Source organism: Lipophrys pholis (assembly GCF_963383615.2).
Source record: "Lipophrys pholis genome assembly, chromosome: 5".
Classification (NCBI taxonomy): domain Eukaryota; kingdom Metazoa; phylum Chordata; class Actinopteri; order Blenniiformes; family Blenniidae; genus Lipophrys; species Lipophrys pholis.
Genome location: NC_137628.1, coordinates 28929348 through 28952921, shown reverse-complemented (window position 1 = coordinate 28952921; position 23574 = coordinate 28929348). Strand labels below are relative to the sequence as shown.

Here is a 23574-nt window from a genome sequence, read left to right as displayed (position 1 = left end):
TCAGTGAGCAGAATGTGTAGTACTACTTTCGTACAGCAGGGGGCATTGAGTCACTGTCACCGCCTCAGATCGACTGTTGATCGTAACGGTTTATTAAAGATTATTTCCTATAATCCTTCTAGTGAAGTTGAGCATGAAATATATTGACATTTCAAAAAGCAGAGATGAACCAGTTTGTGTTGACGAGCTGCAGGACGACTTCACTGAGCTCACAAGCTGTTGTAGCAGTTATTCACCCTCACTGGAGACGCGTACGGTTCTTTTCCTCAGTCAAGCCTCACACTGGAAAGCTTCAGGAAGTGGATTCAGCATTCATTGAATCCCACAATAAACTCGGTATTTGAGACCGTTTCCTGGACAGAATTCAGACTGTAATGTGTCACTTTCTTCATCCAACTGAGATATTTCACCTCTGCTGTCAGTTTCTTGACTTTAACGATGAATGCGGTCGGTGGAGGTTGTGATGATGCTGAGCTGCTAAGATTATTAGCGCTCCTCGGAAGCGTCTGAAGTACAGTGGAGTGGCTGAGCGCTGGCGCACAGGTCTGAGATCAGATCAGCTGCTTGTTGATGGTCCATTGAATTTAGTTTGGAAATTAAAATGAACAATTTTGCCTCGCAACATATCAGCCACACAACCACACAAATCTGTTGGTGTGTTTCTATTGGATACAGTTAGGCCACGCCCACCAGAGCAGAACCAGTCGTCAGGTTCGACTCCATTTCACAGGAAAATGAGGGAACTTGATCCAAGAATACTAAGACGTATTTATGTATTTTGCAGATATAATGGCACGTACCCCCCCCCCCCCCCCCAGCCTTACCCCTTCTTCCTGTGTTTCTTCCTCTCCATCATCCCCCTCTTCATCCCCCTTCTGTTTGTTACACACGAACTGATGCTTGACAATGAATCCCACAAGAAAACAAATTAATTTCTGTTGTGTGTGTGCGTGTGTGTGTGCGTGCGTGCGTGCGTGTGTGTGTCTTGAAAAGATGCTGTTGAGGGATCAGGACTTTAGATTTGTCTCAAGCTGTGGATTAAAGCCAGGCACACCCTGGGAGACGAGGTGAAGCTGAACGTTCCCGCCTCCTCTCAGCTTCTTCTGCGCACTGGTTGAGTTTTACGGAGACGCTTCCTGTTGCAGAGTTACCACGCCACCATTAGTCCGGCAACGCGGTGGGGGGGAAAGTGTCTTTGAAGTAAAGTGCCAACAAAGTCGAGCTTTTTAAATGGTCTGAACGGATTTCCCCACAATCTGAGCGACTGACAGACTGTAGACACCTGGGCTGCTGCATGCGGGACACTTTCTGTTCAGTTCCATTCGTTAAGCTGCAGGATTCGCTCCGGGGGGGGGGGGGGGGTTGGGGCCTGTTGGGGGCTGCTCGGGGGATTGGTGGCGTTGCTCATCGGGCTGCGATGAGGACTTGACTCCAGCCATTTGGCTCTGTGGTTTTGCAGTTGAATGGTGGATCTACAGCAGAGTCGTAAACTGACCCAAAACCAGCCGGTTCAGAAGGATGAGATTGTATTTTACCAGCTGAAGATCATTTACACGTTAACCTTAAACTCACTAGAGGTGGAAAACCTTCTAGTCAGGCACCCTAAATACAAACGTAGCATGAAAAGCTGCCTGAACCTTCTCAAGCCAAGAAACACTGCCGAGCTCCAAGGTTTCTGCAAACTCAAGCTACGTTGAACACTCTGGTTCGGTTTACTAGTGACGAGCAAACGAGCCCTCAGAGGTTCATCCGAACAGCGTTCATGTCGAGGTGTACACTGCTTGGTCAGGTTTCTCAAAAGAGTTGTCAAGTTTCTAGAAAAAAACAAAACTGCCCAGGAGGAAATCTTGTAATTTACAAAAGCTCCGTCACTGAAAGTATTTGTCTAGTTTTCATCTACACAATCTACATTCTACGTGGTTGGATTCAGACACAAGAGTACAACTTATAAAATAGCTGTTGAGCTGCACAGATTTTATAGTTAAATTTAACATCACCTATGCAGTTTAATTAAACCTCGACTTAAAGGGAAATTGGCTCTAATTTAAAACTTGTGATGCTGCAATATTTTACTGAAGCCACTTTTGTTTGTTGGGTGAGTTTGTCCTCACAGCATCTGCAATGTATTGCTTCTTATTAGCTGATATTCACAGCTACAGTGACTCACGACACCACCTTGTGGTACAAAGTGGTATTACAGTGAATGTGTCATGAAATTCTGTTGGAATCTATTTGTTTTCATTGTTTTACACCAAACGAACTATGTGGTTTTGTTTTGGCGCCACAATTTGCAGGTTTGATTTAAAGAAATACAGACTTATGCCAGGAAATAACTAAAATCACATCTTTCCAAAGAGGGTTAAAGGGTCACATTTTGTGGTTATGTTCATAGAAAAAAGATGCTGTGTCATGATTAAATACTGCAGAGCTCCAGCATCACTCATCACAACACACAAAATATTTGATGTCCTCAGCCTGGTCTATCAACTTTCATCCAACCACAAGAGGCCGTTCTGCTGCAATACCACACAACTCCACACGGTAGCAGCAGATCCCCACTCTGCTCCTGGTGTCCTCCTCAACCCCCCCCCCCCCCCCCCACCCCCCACCCCCACCCACCCATCCCCCAATTAGCAGCTGTGTGTTATTTGTCATACACACACAGAAACGGTGTATGAGCAGCTTTTCAGATGGTCAAACAGTCCGGATACAGACGGAGGAGCTCCCAGTCTCCACGGTCCGGTCCGGTCCGGTCCGGTCCGGTCCGGTCCGGTCCGGATAGTCCGGTCCGGACAGCGGAGGTAAAAACAGTATCAGTGTTTTAGGAGAAGCACAAGGGAGACACATAGTCTAGCATTAACATTTTTGAGGGAAATAAATTTCAAATGGAATTTAACTGTTTTTGCTGATGCTGAGGAATTCCATGATGATACTGATGACAGTAGATTGTTAAAAGATAAAAAGGCTTTTTTTTTCTTCTTCCTTTTTTGGGTTGTGAATAATTAAACGGAAGTTGATTTAAACTGAACTGTTCCGAGTCTTTAATTCAAAGTAGATGCAGCACATTCCTTCATACCAGAGAATAATACATTCAATTATCAAAGACTTCTGGAGGAGGTTCTGAAATATCTGCCGTCATTTATTCGGTGGTGGGACTATTTGTGCTTCGAGTTCTGACTAGAAGACGACCCACAGTAGCTCCAAAAAATATGCACCAGGGGTCACTGATTAAGACCCTCGGCCCCCCCATGAGAGCTCTGTGTGGCTGTTCAGGAAGGAATTTCTCCTGAGGGGATTAATACAGTGCTATAACTTAAAAAAAACTGCTGTATTTGAGGTACTGATGCTGAACAGTTAAAATATGACGGAGGATCTTCTGGATCAGTAACCATCTTGTGTAAATATTTTTATACATTTTTTAATTTTATTGCTCAAAAGGCATCGAAACCAATTTATCTGGATCCTCGAGAAGACCGACTTGACACTTAAAGAAGGTAAAACTGCTAAAAGAGCTTAAAAAATTGAAAATGGATTCAAAGCGCAAAAATGGAAAAAAATTGAAAGAACTACAGTTTTAACTGCTAAAAACAAGTCTGGAGTTTCACCGTCAGGAAGGAGCAGACTTTAACATCGAGCGCCACCCAGTGGATCAGAATATATTCACGAGCTCTGCATTGCTCTATTTTCTGGCATCAAGCTGCTTTGACTTGATGAGCAGGGAACCAATCAGGTGTAAGGATCCGCCCACTGACTTTGACAGGAGAGTTTGACAGATGAAATACATTCATGAAGCAACAACGGACCATGAAATGATTAAATAATGAAATGCGTGTCTGTATTTTTGCATATATATATATGTGACATTTAATGATTTTTTTAAATTGCCCATTTGTTTATTTAATTTTGGCAGATTTAATCCTCCATAGTTTTGTGGCTCCAGATTAATTTTATTTGTTGGAAATTGGTTAAAAACAAACAAAAGAACAACAACTCTAATTTCTTTCACCTTTATGTTGGTCGTCAGCATGGTGTTGGACCAAACTCTCTCTGTGAGACAAGCCATGGCCGTTCAGCTGGGCTTCCAGACGCGTCCTGGAGATGTTGGAGCCCAGGCAGGTGGAGCTGTCGACAGCCTCAAGGGTGTGGTCAAAGTGACAACCTCACACTTGCACTAACACTCAAAGACAGATGTACCTGTCACAGAACACAAAGGTCAAAGGTTAAAGGGAGGACGCTTCAACAGAACACTTTTCTAAGGCCCTAAATCCTGAATCTTGTCTTGGAGGGAAAATCTCCGATTCTCCTGTATGAGCTCACAATCAGTAAAAAGTGGAGCGACTGAGGGAGAGGAGAGACTTTCTTCACTTCTCGAGCTTCATCCTGGCTGTGGAGACACATTTCTGTTAGAAAACCGTCGACTCGTCACGTCAGAGAGAATCAGACTCGGTTAAAGAGCCACAGCAGCCAAAACAAGGTTTTTTCTTTCAAAGAGATGCGCCGCAGCAGCAGCAGCAGCAGCAGCAGCAGCAGCAGCAGCAGCAGCAGCAGCAGCAGCCGCCGCAGCAACAGCAGCAGCAGCAGCAGCAGCAGCAGCAGCAGCAGCAGCAGCAGCCGCCGCCGCAGCAACAACAGCAGCAGCAGCAGCAGCAGCAGCAGGTGACTCACTAAACTATAGCTCTAACTCTTCCCTTCACCTCCTCCTCCCACCCTTTCCTCCTTCCTCCCCTTCTTATCACCCCCCACACACACACACACACACACACACACACACACACACACACACACACACACACACACACACACACACACACACACACACACACACACATACACACACACAAACACACACCCTCCGTCTCTTTGAAGGGAGGAAACCTGCACTTTCTGCAGCAGCAGCAGGCTGGGCATGGACTGATTCCATTCCACACACACACACAGACTGTCGGTAGTTTTACTCCCCTGCATCACTTCCTTTTTCATCACTTTTTCTGTTGTCGGCGTCTCGACCAGGTTTGAGTTTTGTTCCTCCTCTCAGCTCAGTCATGGATCTCACCACCGCTGCCACCTTCTCTCTTCTCCTCCTCGTCGCCGGTGGTAAGTTCGCTTTATTATTTCAGGAAACACCGAACGCTTGAAGACGAGCCACAAAACAATACGCCACATACGCTTTGACTTGGCTCTATTGATTGAGTCGTCGTGAGTAAAGTAAAGGTAAAAGTTCAAGGATCCTTGTGGAGACTTTTGATTTCTTCTGGAGGTTTAAATCCAGAACCTCAGGAACTTCATGTTTACTGAGGAGCTCAGGATTTGTTTTTTAACGAGTAACCTGTAAGTTTATTCAGAGGAAGGGTCAGCAGGTCAAAGCGCAGAAACCCTCGACGCTTCGGCCCGAAGCAGACACGCTGGTTTTCTTTTTCAAACAGACTTTAAGTTTCTATTGCTGCTTCCTGGTTCAGAAAATCATCAGAAAGTTAGTCTGTCGGACTTTGAATGAACGACTGAACAACTATTTCAAACACGACGTAAACCGCTTCAACTCATCACTGATACAACAGAATGATCCGCAGAAGTAAAATCTCAAACGAGGCCTGATTTACTAAATGTAAAAACCTCAATCTCCCAGAAAACTGGAGATTAAGATGATAGATTAGTGAACATGTGAAAACCTTTCCGTGTTGTTATGAGGGGAGGCATTTCTCATCAGCTGGCCCCCCACAGATTTTATTTGAGGCCTTTATCATAAAACCTTTCTGACTTTCACTTCATTTAAATTGTCGGTGAATCTCATCTGTTGCAGTTTTATTCCTCATGATCTTGACTCTGTCACTGATCTGCTCCACGTCGCCTCCTCTCGTTCATTGTTTTTAGTGGAATTCAGATTTATTTGCTGTAAAACGTTTGATAACTTCCACTGCCTAGAAGCAAGAAGTTTCCCGACCTGAATCCTGTTTGTACCTGATGTTCTCGTGTTTTTCCTGAACTGATCAACACTTTGTACAGGTCGTAGTAAATCAGGTCCGACATGTCAACACAAGTCCTCTGGAAACTGTGCAGACCGAGTTCTTGACTGTCAAACAAAAACTCCCGTTTCTTCCTCGGTATGAATTTAATATTTACATTTTAAGCACAGAGACACGTCAGGTGAATTCAGGTTCGTCCTTCTTTGTTCTGGACTCAAAGATCTTACGTTAAATTAATGGGGATTGTGTGAAACAAGAACATATTTTTGTGTTCAGTCTGTGGAAGCGCTGACCCGTTCAAACTGCCGAGTGAAGACACTTACAAAACAAACTCTGACTTTTAATTCCAGTCGAGAGACGACACTGTTTGTCTTACTCTGTTCATTCCCTCAGTTTATCCATTTAAACTGTTAAACACTTTGGTCAACCTTGGTTGTTTTTAAATATAGTTCATTTGACTTTATAGGAAAAAAGCTCATAAATAGTGAACTGATGGTGAAAATTCCATAAACTTGTTAATTGGAACGGTGTGAGAGCCCCCAGAGCTTGAAGTCAACTATCGGTCACATATAGATGTTCACCTGGATTCATTTATTGTGAAGAGCCACGCTGCTTCCTCTGAAGACTTTTATTCTGTATTTATCATATGAATCTACAGCTTAGCGCCAAATGATTTATACTTCTCTAACCGGCTTTTGGCAAGAAGGTACAAAATGAATGGGACGGTTAAATAGATAAATAAATAAACAACAACAACATATGTATATATAAATTCAAAACGGCACGATTTAATAAATAAATACATTAAAAAACTGCGATTAATCACGACTAAAAAAAAAAGAAAATTGTGTGATTAAATATTTTTTTTTCTTTTTTTTATGTAAACATCTCACTTATTTTGTACCTTCTTGACATAATCCGATTAGATTTAGAGGCAAAAAAACCCCCAAAGTATAACACAGGACAAATGGTGATTGATAGGAAAAAATAATAGTTGATAATAATATAAACAGACCAGAGCTTGTCTAAATTAGGAGAAAATAAAAAATCTCCAAGCACAAACATTAACATCTACTTGACTGTATTTATCACAGATATCGTTTTTTTTTGTTTTGCTAGTGTTTGTTGTTCATGTTTGATATCATTATTGCACCAATTCCTCCGGATGATGAAGCATTTGATTCAATCACATCCAGAAATCAAGTGAAAGGAGCAGAAATTCACAATGTAATGCCAAAATGTTGAAGAATGAGCCACAAGCTCATTGATTTGTAATAAAGAAGGGACACATGATGTTTGGAGCTGCTGAGATTTACTACCCGTCTTTTGTGTCAACATGAGTTTTACATGTCTGTAATTCACAAAACATCCATATCTAATGTGGTCCACATCATCTGATCTCAAAACGTCAGTAACAACAAATATATTAAGGGATGGAGGCGACATCAGTGAAAGAAATAGAACGCATGGGAACGAGATATTAAGTCGTTACCTCAAGTTAATAACGCGAGGGAACGAGTTGCTGTCTCGTTCCCTCGCGTTATTGTGATTGTTTTCTCTGTGGCCACTCAGGAGCTCCGTAAACATCGCTTTAACTCAAACCAAGACCTTTTAACGACACACAACGTTTGAAATTCTCCACTTGCTAATATTTTAACGAGTCTGATGAAACGTTGATCCGGTGTTGTTTTCAGCATGAAAACTCACCAGTAAAACAACAGCGCAGTAAAACTATGGAGAGCTGCTCATTCAACACAAAGATTTAAGCTGTGCCCACTGAATTTCATGGTAAACAAATGTACAACAAAAATAGATTATTTATTTATTTATTTAAAAAAATTAAAAAAATTAATTAATTGTATTCATCTAAAAATATTTATTTATTTTAAATATTTATTTACTTATTTCAAAATATTTATTTATTTCAAAATATTTATTTTTTATTTTTAAAATATTACTTTTCTAATTTTTAAAATCTTAATTTTTATTTTTTTAAATATCTATCTATCTATCTATCTATCTATCTATCTATCTATCTATCTATCTATCTATCTATCTATCTATCTAGCTGTAGATCAAATAAAATGATTAAAAAACATAAAAACACAAAATACATGAAAATGAGTGGAATACAAACAGAAAAACAATATCAAAAAAAGTTGAGACTAAATGTGAAATGTGAAGGAAATGATTAAATGTTCTGATGGACAATAGTATAAACAAGTAACATTATAGAAAAACTATCATATACCAATGAATCATTTTGTAAAAACTGAATTTGAATGTAAAAGTAGAGCTACGTCAGAATATTTTCCTGTCTTGGTTTTCAGAGGCGTCGCTGACTCAGGTTCAAGTTTCAGTTTAAAATGTAAAAAAAAAAAGAAGTAATTATAATAAAACCAACGAAGACGGCTTCATATCGCTCAGTTTCATTCATGTTTAATGTCACAACTGTGACTGAGTGAGTGAAACGTGACACGTCAGTGTACCGCGGTGGGAAGAGCATCAAAATCCTCCAAACCTCCACATCTGAAAAAAACCCAATAAAACCTGTGAACTTTACTGTAAACAGATTTCACTTAAAAGACACTTTTCCAGTGTGTGACCAGACCCCAAAGCTGTTAATCACATTCACACACATTCACACACCAGTGCAGGAGGCGGCCATGCAAGCTGCTCAGTCAGTCCACTGGGAGCAGTTTGGGGTTCAGTGTCGTGCTCAAGGACATGTGGACGGGAGCCGGGAATCAAACTGGCAACTCAACCTGGTTGAGAGACGTCGTACTGTCTTTACCAGCCGAGCCGCCGCCGCCGCAGAGCTTTTACTGTAGTAATAAGAATTATGATTATTATTAACACACACACACACACACACACACACACACACACACACACACACACACACACACACACACACACACACACAAAAGTACAAAAGGTACAATTAAAAAAATTATCTATTTAATCCATTTATTGTCGCTCCAATTTACATATTTAAAACACATTTTTTAAATAGCTTCATAATTTTTTTTTTATTATTAAGCAGGTTTAAATTTCAAAATCAAGGATTAGTATTCAGATCGATTTAAAAAAGAAATCAGACACATAAAATAACATTTATTAGATCTATTTCTGTTCTAGTAGCAGGAAATGTTCACGTCTGTGATCAAAGTCACTGCAGAGGCACGATATATCCACAACAAACCAGCAGAGTTCAACATAACTAGTTGACAATGTTTTATTTAATCTAAATGAACTTAATACAATCCGATCATTTTCAGGACTTTGCTCCGGATCTGGAAATACTAATAAACTAGTTTGATATTATCTCTTTATCCATTTTCTTTTTCCCTAAAAAGCTCCAACCTTCATTTAAAATCTATATTTCTTCTCTTCTACGATGTCACATTGACGCTGTAATGTTCTCTGCTTTATATAAAACTGTATTTTAAGTACAAGGGTCAAACCCTTTGAAGAATTTCATATTATTATACAAAAGTGTGAGTTGAAATACATTTTCAGACAGAAACAAGTTAATTTGACACTTAACAGAGGAAAAGATTTCTAACATATTGTTATGCCACTTAAGGATAAGACATTTAAAACCAGCAAATGTCACAAACAACATTTAAAGAAACAGCAGAATTTCAAGCAGGTGAAAGAGAGAAAATCAAAAATCTTTTAGCTGCTGGATGATTTGCGTTTGTTAATTTCTCCCCGTGGAGATTTAGTGTGACAGTCACTTCAACGAGTTAACACATTATTATAATATATCGATATGCAAATTATTCACAATCAATACAAAAACAACAAACTCTCAAAATAATAATACAAAGTGTGAATAAAATGTGTTGAGAGCATATAATTTAAATATTTTGTTTATATGAATAGAGGCTGCAGGTGAAGCTCAGACGCGTTTTACAAATTATTGTTGAACGAAGATAAACGATTAGACTTTAGTTAATTAATTCATACATTTCAGGATTACGGTATTTTCTTTCATTTAAAGAATTTGTGATAATTGTGATTTCTTTTCCCCACTATCGTGAGATGCTCAGGTTTTTTTTTAAATTTTGGTTTTAAAAACGTCCTTCAGAACCAAAGACACTCGAACGTCGCGTTCAACTGAATAATCACAGATTCAGTGTGAATTTGAGTGATTATTCACATCGTCTGGTATTTGTACATGAATGCAAATTGATTTAGGTTTTATTTGATTTTCTTTTCCAAACAATTATTATTCAAATGATATAAAAAAAATTTTTTAATTCTCGACTGCATGAAAAGCAGCAGTAAAATAATAGAAAGCAGTAAGTTTTGTTTTTAAAAGATATATAGAGAAATGTTTGAAACAGTCACATTATAAGCTACAGGCCAGTACAGAGTTCATCCAATCAATCAGATATTTCACCTTCACTTTTATACTGTTATGAAATATTTGAAATCAAAGAAGATGTTTGAGAAATGACTTATCATCGTTGGTACTACGATAATCAGAACAAGTCATGAATCGGGTTTTTTGGTTCAGATTCGACTGCATCTTCACGTCTCAAGTGGAAAACAAACGTTTCTTCTCTGGATCTGAATGTTGCATCTTAGATCAGAAAACATCTGGATGTTTAAGATCTGAGATGTTGACGGTCTTTTTCAGCATTTCCCTTCTTTAGGCTCAGCGTTGATACACGGCTGTGTACCATCATCACGACTGACTCGACGCATCTCAGTGGAAAATAAGTGGATAAAAACAGACATAAATAAAGAAATGAGCACATCCTGTTGAACCCAGTCACTGAACTCACTGGGGCGTCTCCAGATGAATCCACGTAAAATAGAAATAATTGAAAAGATATTGGCTCACATGAAAACATGATCGTGTTGTAATTATCAGCCTCATTCACACGTATGGATATTGTGACGAGCTTAATGTTTATAAGTGCATGAAAACAAATGCCCGATGAGGTGTGTGAAACATGATAACTTGGATTGTCATTTACGTTCACTCGTCCGCCTCTGAGCTCCGACCGAAGCTTTCATATAAACTCAAACATCAAAACTGCAGCTTTAAAACAAGTTTTATCGCCATGAAGTTTCAGAATTCACCTGCTGCCATCTTGATTTTAACTACTTTTACTGATCAATTTTTAGATTCATCTGAGGAGTCCCATTAAAATGTATTTGAAGTTTGTTCATGTGAAGTTTCACTGTAGTTAATTTGACTCTTTTTGGATCCAAACCCATGATTACATCATATATAGATTTTAAAGCCTGAATCCAGATTAAAGACGTGTTACGTTGAAACAAGTTTTTCTAAAAACAAGGATGTGAAATGTGTTTTTCTCAGAGCGGTGCGGGTTTTCTTTATTCCAAACATGATGCAGGCAGTTTGCTGTTTGCTGCATGTTCTTTTGTGGTGTGTGTGTGTGTGTGTGTGTGTGTGTGCGTGCGTGGCGTGCGTGCGTGCGTGCGTGCGTGGCGTGCGTCCGTCGAGGTTCTACCTGAGTGAGGAAAACAAGTTGTGACATTTCCACGCATGCAGATTAGTTTCATTTCTAGTTGCACGAGCTTTGAAATCATGAAACTTGTGCAGCCACCGAAACACGGCGGCGCTGAATCGAGGCTCGGTTGCGTTTGACACGTTCAGACAGAAGGTCGCGGCTTCGTCTCCAATCAAAGACCAACCCCCCCCCCCCCCCCCCCCCCCCCCCCCCCCCCCACGATATTATCCTGCAAATCCCCCAAAAAACTCCCCACAGAAATAAAAGCACTGAAACACACAAGTGTGTTAAACTGCGTTAAAATAAATTTTGTTAATCCGTCACTTCATCGCTTTAAACTGGGATTGAGATGCAGGTTAATTCAAATTTCCGTCAGACGTTACTGATCACATGTAAAGAGGACTTGGATCATTTCCTTCATTTCTGATGAAACATTATTAGAATCTGAATCACTTTGTTGGTTCTTCTTTGACGCAGCTCCACACAGAATGAAACGGGTAGTTTCAGTAAAGTTAAATAAATATATTGAGTTAACTACCCATAATATCCCTCCTCAGGTTTTACTGTCATCCGACACACAATACAAAAAAATTTGCTTTTCAATACTTGTGAGTTAATCTTCTATATTTTTGTACAGATTACTAATTCCAACTATTCAAAATTAGCAGCGTGCTAGCAGGCGGCTAGCAGGCGGCTAACAGAGCGTAATTAGCAGTGTGCTAGCAGGTGGCTAACGGAGCATAATTAGCAGTGTGCTAGCAGGTGGCTAACAGAGCGTCATGAGCAGTGTGCTAGCAGGTGGCTAACAGAGCGTCATGAGCAGTGTGCTAGCAGGTGGCTCAAAAGCTACGACACTTGAAATTTTATTGTAAAGGCTATTAAATGGGGTTCGTCAGGACGGAGACAGATTTCTGTCAGTTTTTAATGTTATGTTGTTAGCAACAATAAAGGTCACCAGCTAACAGGGAAACTGCTTCATCTGAAACACCGGAAAGCTTGCTTTCTTTCTTTCTTTCTTTCTTTCTTTCTTTCTTTCTTTCTTTCTTTCTTTCTTTCTTTCTTTCTTTCGTTTATATGTAATTAAGAATGTGTTGTAGAGTGTAAAACTCACCAAAATGACTCAAGCTTTCATTCGTAATTGAATCGGTGGAACGCGGGACAAGCAAAGCAGAAAACTGTTTCCATGAAGACACATTCACACCACGTCCTTCAGAATCTCAGTGAATCAGGATTGTTGTGTTTCGTATGCAGATATTTTCAGTTTCTTTTTGCAATTATTATTCTTGTCTTCTTTTGTTTTTTATTTCCATCCTCATTTGAAGACAAATCCATGTAAAGCTCACAGACCTGATCTACTGAAGCCTATAAAATCTGCTGCTAATGTGATACCGCAGTCTGACACATGGGTGCTGATTTACTGGCAGGACACCCTGAAGAACACATCTGTTAGATAAACAACATGACACACTGCCGATGTCCTTCTTTAATAAGGAAAATCACCTGCAAAGTGATCTCCTCAAATTTTACCTTTGCTGCGGATGTTTGTCAACTTTGTGCACCAACGCCTTGCTTGAGCTCATGAAGGTTCGGCTGAATGGAGATTCAGTCGCTTTAAGTTTCCAGAACAGGATCTGATGCACGTAAAACCCTCATTTGAATACTCCTGATACCACTCATGGTGTGTTTTTCCTCAGCAGATCACAGACACCATCACAAACTGAAAGCACCCCGTCTATGTTAGCGTGCGATCTAGCAGGCTCAAACAGGATCCGAGTGAATCTTTTGCTGCTATTCTCTCTTTCCTGAGTCAGGATTCACTTCATTCCAGTTATTTGGAAGCCATATAAACATGAGCTGAAAGTTTGAGGAGATTCATTTTCCACAATCTGCCAAATTTGAAAGACAAAGATGATGCTACAAATAAATCATGGGTGAACTTGTTTGCTTCAACATACACAGTGACGTCCAGTAACCGCTGAAGATGTCGCCAGAACCAGCAGAAGTTCATTTCTCAGTAAAAACTGTCATGTCTTCCTCTCAGGGTCGAACCAAACTGACCTGGACTCCAGTCAGAAGAACATCTCCACTCCGTCCAGCCCCAGCACCACCTGTAGCTGCCCCCCTGCTCCCACACCCCTAGCAGACCTTCCTGTCCCCTCCACTGCCTCCCCACCACCCTCCCCGGGCCTCCTCACAGTCAACTGGACGAGGCCGTGCGAAGGCAGAGTCTACGTGGCCCAACTGTCCATCGACAGCTCCTCCTTCCCGGTGTGTCACACGGAGGCGAGCAGCGCCGCCACCGCCGCCGCGCTGAGAGACGTCTGTCTGCACAAGAAAGGCTGCAAAGATCAACCAAAATGGGTCCCCGTTCCTGGAGAGGAGGAGGGCTACATCGTCACCGAGAAGGGAGCGAGCAAGGCGCCTAGCTGTAGAGCTCTAATGGTCAAATGTAAAGGTGAGTGTCCTGTCAGGGGTGGGGTGGGGTGGGGGGGGGTTCTAACAGTAATTTGTCTCCACAGCCTGTACGAGGCTCCAGAAGTGAAGAAAGTCTGTCCTCTCCCTCACTTGCTCCACTTTTTAGTGAGTGTGTGCTCATACAGGAGAATCGTGAGGGGAAGTAGCCCCTCCCTCTGGTAGCGGATACTCACTTTAACCCTCCCTGAGGGGTATAAAAAATTACAACTAATACTGATATCCTAATAAAGTCAGTATAATATGAACTGAAATTCAAATTCTTATTATGAAATATGAAATTCAGTGGGAACTAACATAGAGCAATAGAACCAGCAGATGGCGGTAATGCAACATTCACAGATGCAAACGGCCGTTAAACAAAGAAGAAGAAGAAGAAGAGGAAGAGGAATGTGAAACTGTAAAAACTTCCTGCATTTTGGGCTTTAAATAACATTGGAATCTAAAGTTTAGTTTTAAAGGTCCCATATCATACAGTTTTTACAGTATGGACACCTTGTGTGATGCTGACACTGGGTTAGGGAGTTCCACACCATTAATACTATACAAACGTGTGTGTGTGTGTGTGTGTGTGTGTGTGTGTGTGTGTGTGTGTGTGTGTGTGTGTGTGTGTGTGTGTGCGTGTAGCTGAGGTGTCCTCTGATGTTCAGGCGCAGCTGCAGGCCTACAAAGTGGTGACAGCTTTGCTCTGCTGTCTGCTGCTGATCCTCCTGCTGATCCGCTTCACCAGACCCACAGTCAAAGCCCTGCAGAAGAGACGTGAGTGTACACACACACACACACACACACACACACACACACACACACACACACACTCAATCTGTATTTACTGACCTGGAAATTGTAATATTTTCAGATTAAGAGTCAGATTAAAGATTATATCCAAGAAAGACGAAAGACATTTAATTCCAAAAAGGATTCTGACAGTCTAGATCGAGCAAGATATAATAGAACTGAACTCGACTGAACTGAACTGAATAGAATAGAATAGAATAGAATAGAATAGAATAGAATAGAATAGAATAGAATAGAATAGGTTAAAGTGTAAAGAACAAGACTTACTACTTTGTTTTCACTTCAAGTTAAGAATGATGATTTAACACAAATTAAATCTACATTTTAAACATACTAAATTTTAACCAGCGTACAGTTTAACAGCTTATTTTTAAGTCAGTTAAGACCTGATTTAAAACAACATGAAGTTTTTGTATCTTTTGGTCCAACAGTTTGGATTAGTTAATCTGGCAGGATTAACTGGGTTGATGAGAGCTTCTGGTCATGTGAGTCCCCCTTCCTGGTTTTTTAGTCTAATACACGTTAACCTCCAGGTGGCGCTCTTACAGGCTTAAATTGAGCTTACAACCATCCATTTGAACTAAAATCAATTTGTTCTCTTGCTCTTTGTTAGAAAAAGCCAAAGAGCTTAGAAATTGATGTGATCACAGTTTTTCTCGAGGTATGAAGAGAAGATCTGTGCAGAAAGTTTGACTCCCGTAAGAAACGACTGCATGTTTTCACCACCGAATCCGGATGTTTGAGTCAGTATACACATCGGTTAATCATTAAGTGGTAGAATCTCATACAGAAGCTAAATGAAACTGTTTTTAATCCCTTTCCACCAAATGAAATTCATCCATGATTTCATCCATGAGCTCATATAGATATACAGTGGTAGATTTTCCTCTACATACAAAAATATGTGTTTGTGGTTGCAGTTATGACATTTCATAACTATAATTTAAAGCTAAAATTTTCTGCTGTTTTCCTTTTTTTTTTTTTAAAAGAGGTTTGTACATTTTAGTGGATTCACCAGTTTGTAATAATTATTGTTCTTTAAGTGCTTTTACCTTAAATTTTATCTGTTTATCCTTTTTATCAAGTGGGTTTTAGCAGTTTTAGCTAGTTAGGCTATTGTGACATATTTAGGTTCTTTTTTCTCTCTTTTTGTTCTTTTTTGGGGCATTTTGAAGTGGTTGTATGTCTTTTTTTAACACTTTCCTGTTTTTGCTGTTTTTCCCTTTTTGACATTTTGAATCGTTTTAGCCTCTTTTAGCCATTTCAACAATTTTAGCTGTTGTAGAGGTTTTATCCTTTTCTAGCAGGTTTTGTTATTTTACTTTTTTTTTTTGCTGGTTGTAAGTGAAAGTAAATGAGTGAAAATTTCAAATTTTCTTTGAAACTTTTATATATTTCTGATTTAATCCTGGTTTTCCTGCCAAAGGGAGACTTTGGAAACTCAACATTTCTCTGTTGAAATCAAAGTCAGTGTGCATTAGACTCACATTTTAAAATATTGAGGACTTGTGTCAAGGCCAAAGTTACTTTATAAGTGGATTTGTCTTGCAGGAAGTGATTGCTGTTGGCCTGACATAACAAATAAAACACACATTGAACCAGACAGGCAGGTACTTCATCGAGTGACAAAAGCGACACAAACCAACAAGTGCTCAGTGTTCCACCATTCCCTAATATTTTAGTCACGGATCAGTAAAAAGATAAGATCAAATAAAAAAGATTGTAATAGATAAAAACAAAACACAAGAAAAAAAACCTTTGGGAGATAAAAGAATATAAAATTAAAAGTCCTGATGACAAATTACAACAAAAGAAGATAAAGTGCAATGTCACTGTTTGTTATTGAGCTCAGTGATGGAGACGTGAACAAAGCTGCTTTTATGACGCGCTGTCCTGCAGTTCAGGACTAAAGGCCTCGTTCAGAGTGAAATTCTGCTGGTGGAGGGAAGGAGCCATTATTAAGAATTAATGAAACCATCCTCTGTACCTATTTAGTGAACAGGGAGGCTGGACAAGACTGACTCTCCAGTCAGAACATCGGGTCAGACAGAACCCACTGATTCTCACTCTGTGACCTTTCAGTTAAAAACTCTTAAATCCAGGTCATCAGAGTTTAGCTGATTTCAAGCTGCTCTAAAAGTGCTTTGGTTAAAAATGTGAGGCTTGACTGTGTTAAAAGCAGAGGAGAGATAGACGAGTAAAGGTCTTGCTGATGTCTCTTTACTCTCTACATGATTTATAAATCTGCACTGGATCCAGCTCACCTTCAGTCTCCTTCAGGATCGCATCAAGACCTTCACCACGACTGAAGTGAGGGCAACAGGCCTGCACTCGTTATCAGACAAAAAGAGTAATCCATGTGGTATTAACAGCAGATGTAAGTCAGGGAGGGAAAATTTTGGGATATTACAGCCTACAAATCTATAGAGCTGGGTTCGTTTAGAGGTTAGCAGATTAATACCTTCCAGACATAAAAAAAAAAAAAAGGCTTTATGTTGCTGAATCAGTCAAAATGATGAAGAGGAGCAGCTGATGAACACAGTGGAATGAAGGGAGAACACATCCCTCATGATCATGTGAATAATAACAGGATATTTGCTCTATTACTGACACCACTCTGCAATTTAGTACCGGCAGTTTTCTTCTTCACGTCATAATTATTAGTCCTTATTCACAACAAACAGCCAAGAACAACATTTTGAAGTTGATGATCAGGAGCATTTGGTGCAGAGATCCTGGATGTGTTTCGTCTTCTGCAGTTTGCATGAAACACTATGGACTAGTTTCCACTGCACAGTGCAGCACGGCATGGTGCGCTACGGCATGGTACGATACAGTAAGGCACTGTATGGTACAGTACGGTACGGCGCTACATGGTACGGTCCGGTATGGTATGGTACGATATGGTGTAGTACGGCATTGGTATGGCACGGCACGGCACAGCACGGTATGGTACACGGTGGCAGCGTCAAGCTCCTGCTGAAGCTCCGCCTCTCCTGTTACTGAGAAGAGCGTCTGCACCTTGTCGGAACACCAGGGGGCAGTGTGGCACCACATTTCAATAAACCAGTTAACTAAACAACCAGTGAGCGCAAAGCGGCGGATGAGACCAACAACAGAGGATTTATCTGGTGAGGAGATATTTAAATATTGTTGCTTCTCCAGAGTGACGATCGTCACTGACCAATCAGGCGTTGCAGCTCCACCTTATGGAACTGTACCCATGTGCTAGCTACCTCAACGGAGGGGTGACGAAATATGGTAACGGTTGGGTACGGAACTTTTGGTACCATCCAAAACTTTTGTCTTGTAGACGCACAAAAAAGCGTTCTGTACTGTACCATGCCGTACCGGCACAGACCGCACAATCGAAATGATGCTCATGTCACCAAATTCCACTTGTAAACCTTCAGCTGCAGTCAAATGATTCTAAACAGGCTAGAATGGACCAATGGTGGAAGGCTCTGGAGGAGGATCAAACCTCCTTTTATTTACTAACTTTATCAAAATGATTACCATCTCTGATCAACAGCTCTAAGTTAGCGACAGATAATAATGTGCTTTCTTCTTCTTCTCTTGTTTTGGTTGCCTAATTCTCATCTATTCACTGTCATACTCGAATATGTTTGAGAACCTTCTCCACCAACCACTTCTTCAACTCACTGACAGCAACACAGAGACAACAGAGTTTCCAGCAGGTCGTTCCTGAGTGACCTGAGTTCAAACCCTCATGCCTGCTGCGTTGTGTTTCAGTGTCTGACCGGAGGCAGAACCGCTGGATCGGACCGACACAGAGTCACAGCGGTGAGCTTCAGTCATTCTTACTTTAAGTTCCTTGGTAGGCCGTTTGCAATATTTGTGGAATGAAATGGCGAGGAGCCAATTCTTTTATCATTGGGATTACCTTCGTCAGGTTTTTCATGTCCTCCACCTGCAGAGACTCTGGTTCCCTCCAACAGTCCCCCTAAGAAAATATTTTCTTCTTGAAGTGAACGTGTGTCAGCTGGATAAAGAAATTGAAAGATAAATGGATGGACAGATTAATGTCAGTGATTATCAAAAGCACTTAGGTCTGCTCAGTTTGATTTCTATTCTTTTATTCATGCTTAACGTTCAATAAGAAGGGAATACAGCTTATTAGGGGTTGCAGAAAATATTTTGAGAGAGAAGGGGAATGTAACTTAAGAGGAAAACTACATTTCAAGATGTAATATGCTACAACAACACTGATAAAGGAGGAGTATAACAATAGCAGGGGTTAAATTATAGAACTGCCTAAAGGATGAAATCAAACAAAGCACCAACATGAACCAGTTAAAAAAGCTTTTTAAATCATATATCATTAGTAAGTATAAGAAAGAAGAGCAACAATTTTACTCAGGACAGCAATAATATATAATATTTATCTAATGGTACAAAATATATTTATACTCACTAAACATGATAAAAGGTATATATTGTGATAAAGAATATTATTAATTTAAATATTGCCACACTAAAGTTTATATTTAAAATGTTATGATTAAATTTAAATAGAATATTAATAATGTTATTGTTATGTACATGTCATGTACATTCATGTGTATGTATGTATATGTTTGATGTGCATGTATAAACTGTATGTATAAAACTTGTGCATAGTATATATTTAATGTGTATTGTATAAAATAGTTATATTAGTTCAAAAGAATATAGTTTGACCATATCAACCATGTCTGTAGATTAAGTTGAATTTATTACTGTTGATATTTTATCACCATTTTTTAGCTTTTTGAGCAGTTTTACCACATTAAACCAGCTTAAACCATTTTAATAATTTTTAGCATCCTCAGTTGTTTTGTATTTCATTATTGTTTTTGCTATTATGAAGTTTTAACTAGTTTAAGCTGGCGAGTTTAGAATTCACCTCATAGTTTTTCAGTTGTTATTTTCTGTCCATTCGTCAAGCATCAATTGAAGTAATTCTAATAATTCTTTCTCACGTTAAACGTAACTGTTTTTCTTGTGAGAAGTTTTTCTCTTTTTTGGGGGGATCCATTCATGGTTAGCTTACCAAGACTTAGCGGGCTGGCGTGTTGTCAAACGATGGCAGTAATTTAAGTGTATTAACATGGTGCTTTGCTATCAAATTTACTTTAAAAGACCGTTTGCTGTGCAACTTCTGTGACTGTTTTAAGTGATTCTAAACCATTTTTATTATTTAAATTGTTTAGGCTGCTTTAGCGGTTTTGTTTCAGACATTTTGACTCTAGTTCTCCGTTTTAAATCGTTTCTAGCAGTTTTATGTTGACCTGTTTTCGCCATTTTTGTTGTTTTTAGCCCTTTTTCCTTCCGCAGCAATTTGAGATAATTAGGTTTTATAGCCAAGTGATAAGAGTTCTTCTGTACAAATCAAATCAAATTAAGATCAAATATTTCGGATATAATTTAGTGAAGCTGCGGCAGTCCCCCGGTGTAAACGCCAGACTCACTCACTCCACCATGTGGTGGTGCAGAGGCATCACAGTCCTGAACCGACCGCTAGCATAACTGTAGTTTTTCGTCAGAACAAAGTTTGCGACACATCTTTCAGATTACATCCAATGTGTTGTGTTAAACGTGGTGCTCTTCCTGGTCGGCCTCCTTCTGTTTCTGTCCTCGCCAGTGTCGTACCAGCGAGGAAAAGCTGCAGTTCGGTGCAACGACGGCGAGAAGAGGCTGTCTTACCCCGGTAACACATGTGAGATGTTGGTCAGCTTCCCGCTCGTCACACGATCTTCACGCAGGTTTCAACCGTTTGTCTCCGCTCTGTTTTCTACTTCCAGCTCTGGACCGACTGACCGTCAGCAACAGCAGGGATCCTCCGTCCAACAGGAACAGCTACAACTTCTGATACGCCCCCTGCTGTCATCATCATCATCACCACCTCTTCGTACCTGCAGCAGCCTTGAGAAGTCGCCATGTTAATACGGACCAAAGTCTCTGAGGACAGTTTCCAGCACGTTGTGGAATCTTTGAGCTATCGAAGGGGTCCAACAGGGTACCAACATGGTGTACATGATAAAGTGGCCAGTGAATGTATAGATTCAACAATCACTTGTGAGCTGACTTCACATTTGACACAGTCAGTCTGATAAGTGACACATGGGCACAGATAATTGAAAAAGAAAGGTGAATAATTTGGAATATTTAATCAAAAATACGTGGGAATGAGTGAGAAGTCAGATCGGATACTATAAAGTAAGATGAGTTCAGATCAGTTGATGCAAAAGTAATCTTTAAACATCACCGGTTCTTATGCAAAAAAAATAAAACACACATTTTTGTGCCTGAATATGTAAAATATGTAAATAATGGTGCTGTCAAATGATTTTGTACTTTGTAATCAGATTAATCACAGGGTTGGCATGGATTAAATTTGGTTACCGTAATTTCCAGACGATAAGCCGCTACTTTTTTCACACGCTTCGAACCTTATACAATGACGGGGCTAATTTATGGAGTTTTACGGGTTAATGAGCTTCATGCAGCCAGGTTCTACTTCCGCCTGTAACCGCGCTGTTTTGAGCTTCTGATTCTCCAAAATTTGCCCTAAAAGAGATATTTCTGTCTTCCTGACCTCGTCCTGTGCTGCTTTATGTGGTCTGGTCCAACTGACACCCTGAGTGATGCGTTCAGGTGCATCACGAAACTCCGTCCGGCTGCGCTCTATAGCTGACCAATTCCTCCTCCTCAGAATCAGAATGACCAAATAAAAATAGTTTATCATCACAGATAAAACCCTCAGTTTTTGTGTATTTTTGCTGTAATTCACTTGCCTTCCCTGTTGACAAGGGTAGGAGGTTGGACAACGTCTTGGTTTTATTGTACTCAAACGTTTGATGTGTTCCATATGGATTTGGTTCTGATCTCTGCCGGATCAGCCCATGCGTGGCGCCATGAGCTATGGTAAGTCTAATGGGACAAACGGCCCGAAATGCATTGCCAGAGACATTGAAGGATTTTGAGTTATTTTACACTGCAGATGGTTTCATTGTCTTCAATTTTTAAAATCAGATTAATCATGATGATGGATTAATCCACATACATTTTTACAACCCTGGTAAATAGTTGTATAAATATAAAATCAGAGACATAAATGTGAGTAAATGAGGTGGTCCTGAGGAGTGTTCATGCAGGTGCAGATTAATGAAAAAAAAAACAAGTTCAAATTTCTGAGGCAGGATGTATAAAACTAATTCTAGTGGCGTTGGTGAGTTCTGCTTTTCAGTTTGATATCTCAGTGTTGCCTCATATCAGTGAATTAGAAAAAGCACTTATTTTAGTTGACTTCTATTTAATTTCATGTTTTTTTTTTGTTGATTTAGCAACTTTTTCTGGCGTTTTGGAGACTCAGAGCTGAAATCGTGAAAGCACACTACGAATCACATGAAATGCTTTTATCACGCTGACGTCTGTAACTTCTCCAAGTAGAATTGTCGATGTGAAGGTGGATCTTTTCCAGGTAACTCGAGTGTGCAGCAGCACGATCATTAGCAGGAATGGAGCACGAAACCAGTCAAATTAACCATAAATTTTGTTTTAATTCGTTAAAAATAACACAGGCAATGCAATAATTTCAGCAGCCCTCCACACTGAGCAGGAATCTACAATAATACTTATATTAAAGCTTAAATGAGCCTGCTGGAAGGTTCTAATCGATGCTGACACTTAAAGAGTACAGTATGTAAACAACAATCAATAAAACTGAAAGTGTTTTTCTCACTGTCGCAAAGTTTCTTTATTCAGAAACTCGGAAAATGGCTTTGTTGTTGTTTTAATACTTTATAGTAAAATCAGGTCAACCAGCTTGTTTGGCCTGATTTGCTGTGTGAAGTGGCTGAATGGAAACAGTTTGATTTTGAAGACGAATTGAAGGAAGCAGCGGAGGGGAGCAGAGGCTGACAGACGGAGGTGGTTACTTGGTGCAGAGATGCGGTTTCCTTTGCTGTTTACACCAACATCCTGTTTGCTATTTCTGGTACATTGCCGCGCTCTCGCAGTCTCCTCCTCTTCATCTCTTCTCTCTGGGCTTCCTCGTCTCTGCCGCCTGTTTTCATATCTTTCTCTGTTGCGTGTTGACGCCAAGTCATCTCCGTTCATCATCGAACTGCTTCCCTGGTCAGATCTGACCTAAAATCTGCTTGCTGGTGGATTTTGTTGTGACTGAAGTAAACATGATATTAGTCTCTCACTTGTTCCAGATCAAACACTGAACACAGTTTCCAGATTTGTCTTCGCTGCGACCATTTAAAGGAGGATTTATTACTTGTGTGAAGGTTTATGAGGTACAGTGGATTCTGTCACATGGGATCCAAACGAGACTCGGGTGGAGCGAAGCAGAACTGCTGACAACTCAAACGACTGAAGAGGGTTTGTTCCAAATGTAAATATTGAGGAAAAATAAGACATCTGGTCTAAAAAAGTGCCTTAAATATAAATAATTTCCGGATCTCCTTGAATTATTTCATCCTGGAGTCCATCTGGTGCACTAAGAGCCTTTTTAATACCTGGTTGTTCAGAACTGTTGAGAACTGTTGGGCTGAGAGGCATACGTCACAAATCTATACAGCTTTAAATGATGTAATCTATAAAGTACCGTGAGTATTGAAAGGTTTATACATCGGAAGTACAAGGTTCGATAAAGACGGATGACCTGATCTGTGTTTAATTTCTCTGTGAAAGCTTCTTGTGGTATATATTCTATATATATATACATACATATATATGCACCAGTGTGTGATCTTAAACAAAAGGCTGTGGCCCAGTTTAAATATGCTGTGTGCTTTATTAGAAGGGGTGAGAGCAAAGTCTTTGGCCCAAAAGCTTCAAGA

The 23574-nt window shown here is 40.0% G+C and overlaps 1 protein-coding gene across 3 annotated transcripts; it reads left to right on the top strand.

Annotated features, from left to right (window-relative positions):
- Positions 1–4767: 4767 nt before the first annotated feature.
- On the top strand, positions 4768–22470 carry cd5 (CD5 molecule). Of its 3 annotated transcripts, none has more exons than XM_080463253.1 (6): positions 4794–5094; positions 13497–13910; positions 14555–14686; positions 18476–18526; positions 20367–20432; positions 20527–22470. In XM_080463253.1, exons 1-6 carry the CDS (start codon positions 5043–5045, stop codon positions 20592–20594), a joined length of 783 nt encoding a protein of 260 aa, XP_080319379.1. In that variant the 5' UTR covers positions 4794–5042; the 3' UTR covers positions 20595–22470. The 3 variants fall into 3 exon arrangements, with proteins under 3 accessions (XP_080319380.1, XP_080319379.1, XP_080319378.1); XM_080463252.1 differs by having other exon boundaries at positions 4858–5094; positions 20367–20441; positions 20527–21477; XM_080463254.1 differs by lacking the exon at positions 20367–20432 and having other exon boundaries at positions 4768–5094.
- Positions 22471–23574: the final 1104 nt, after the last annotated feature.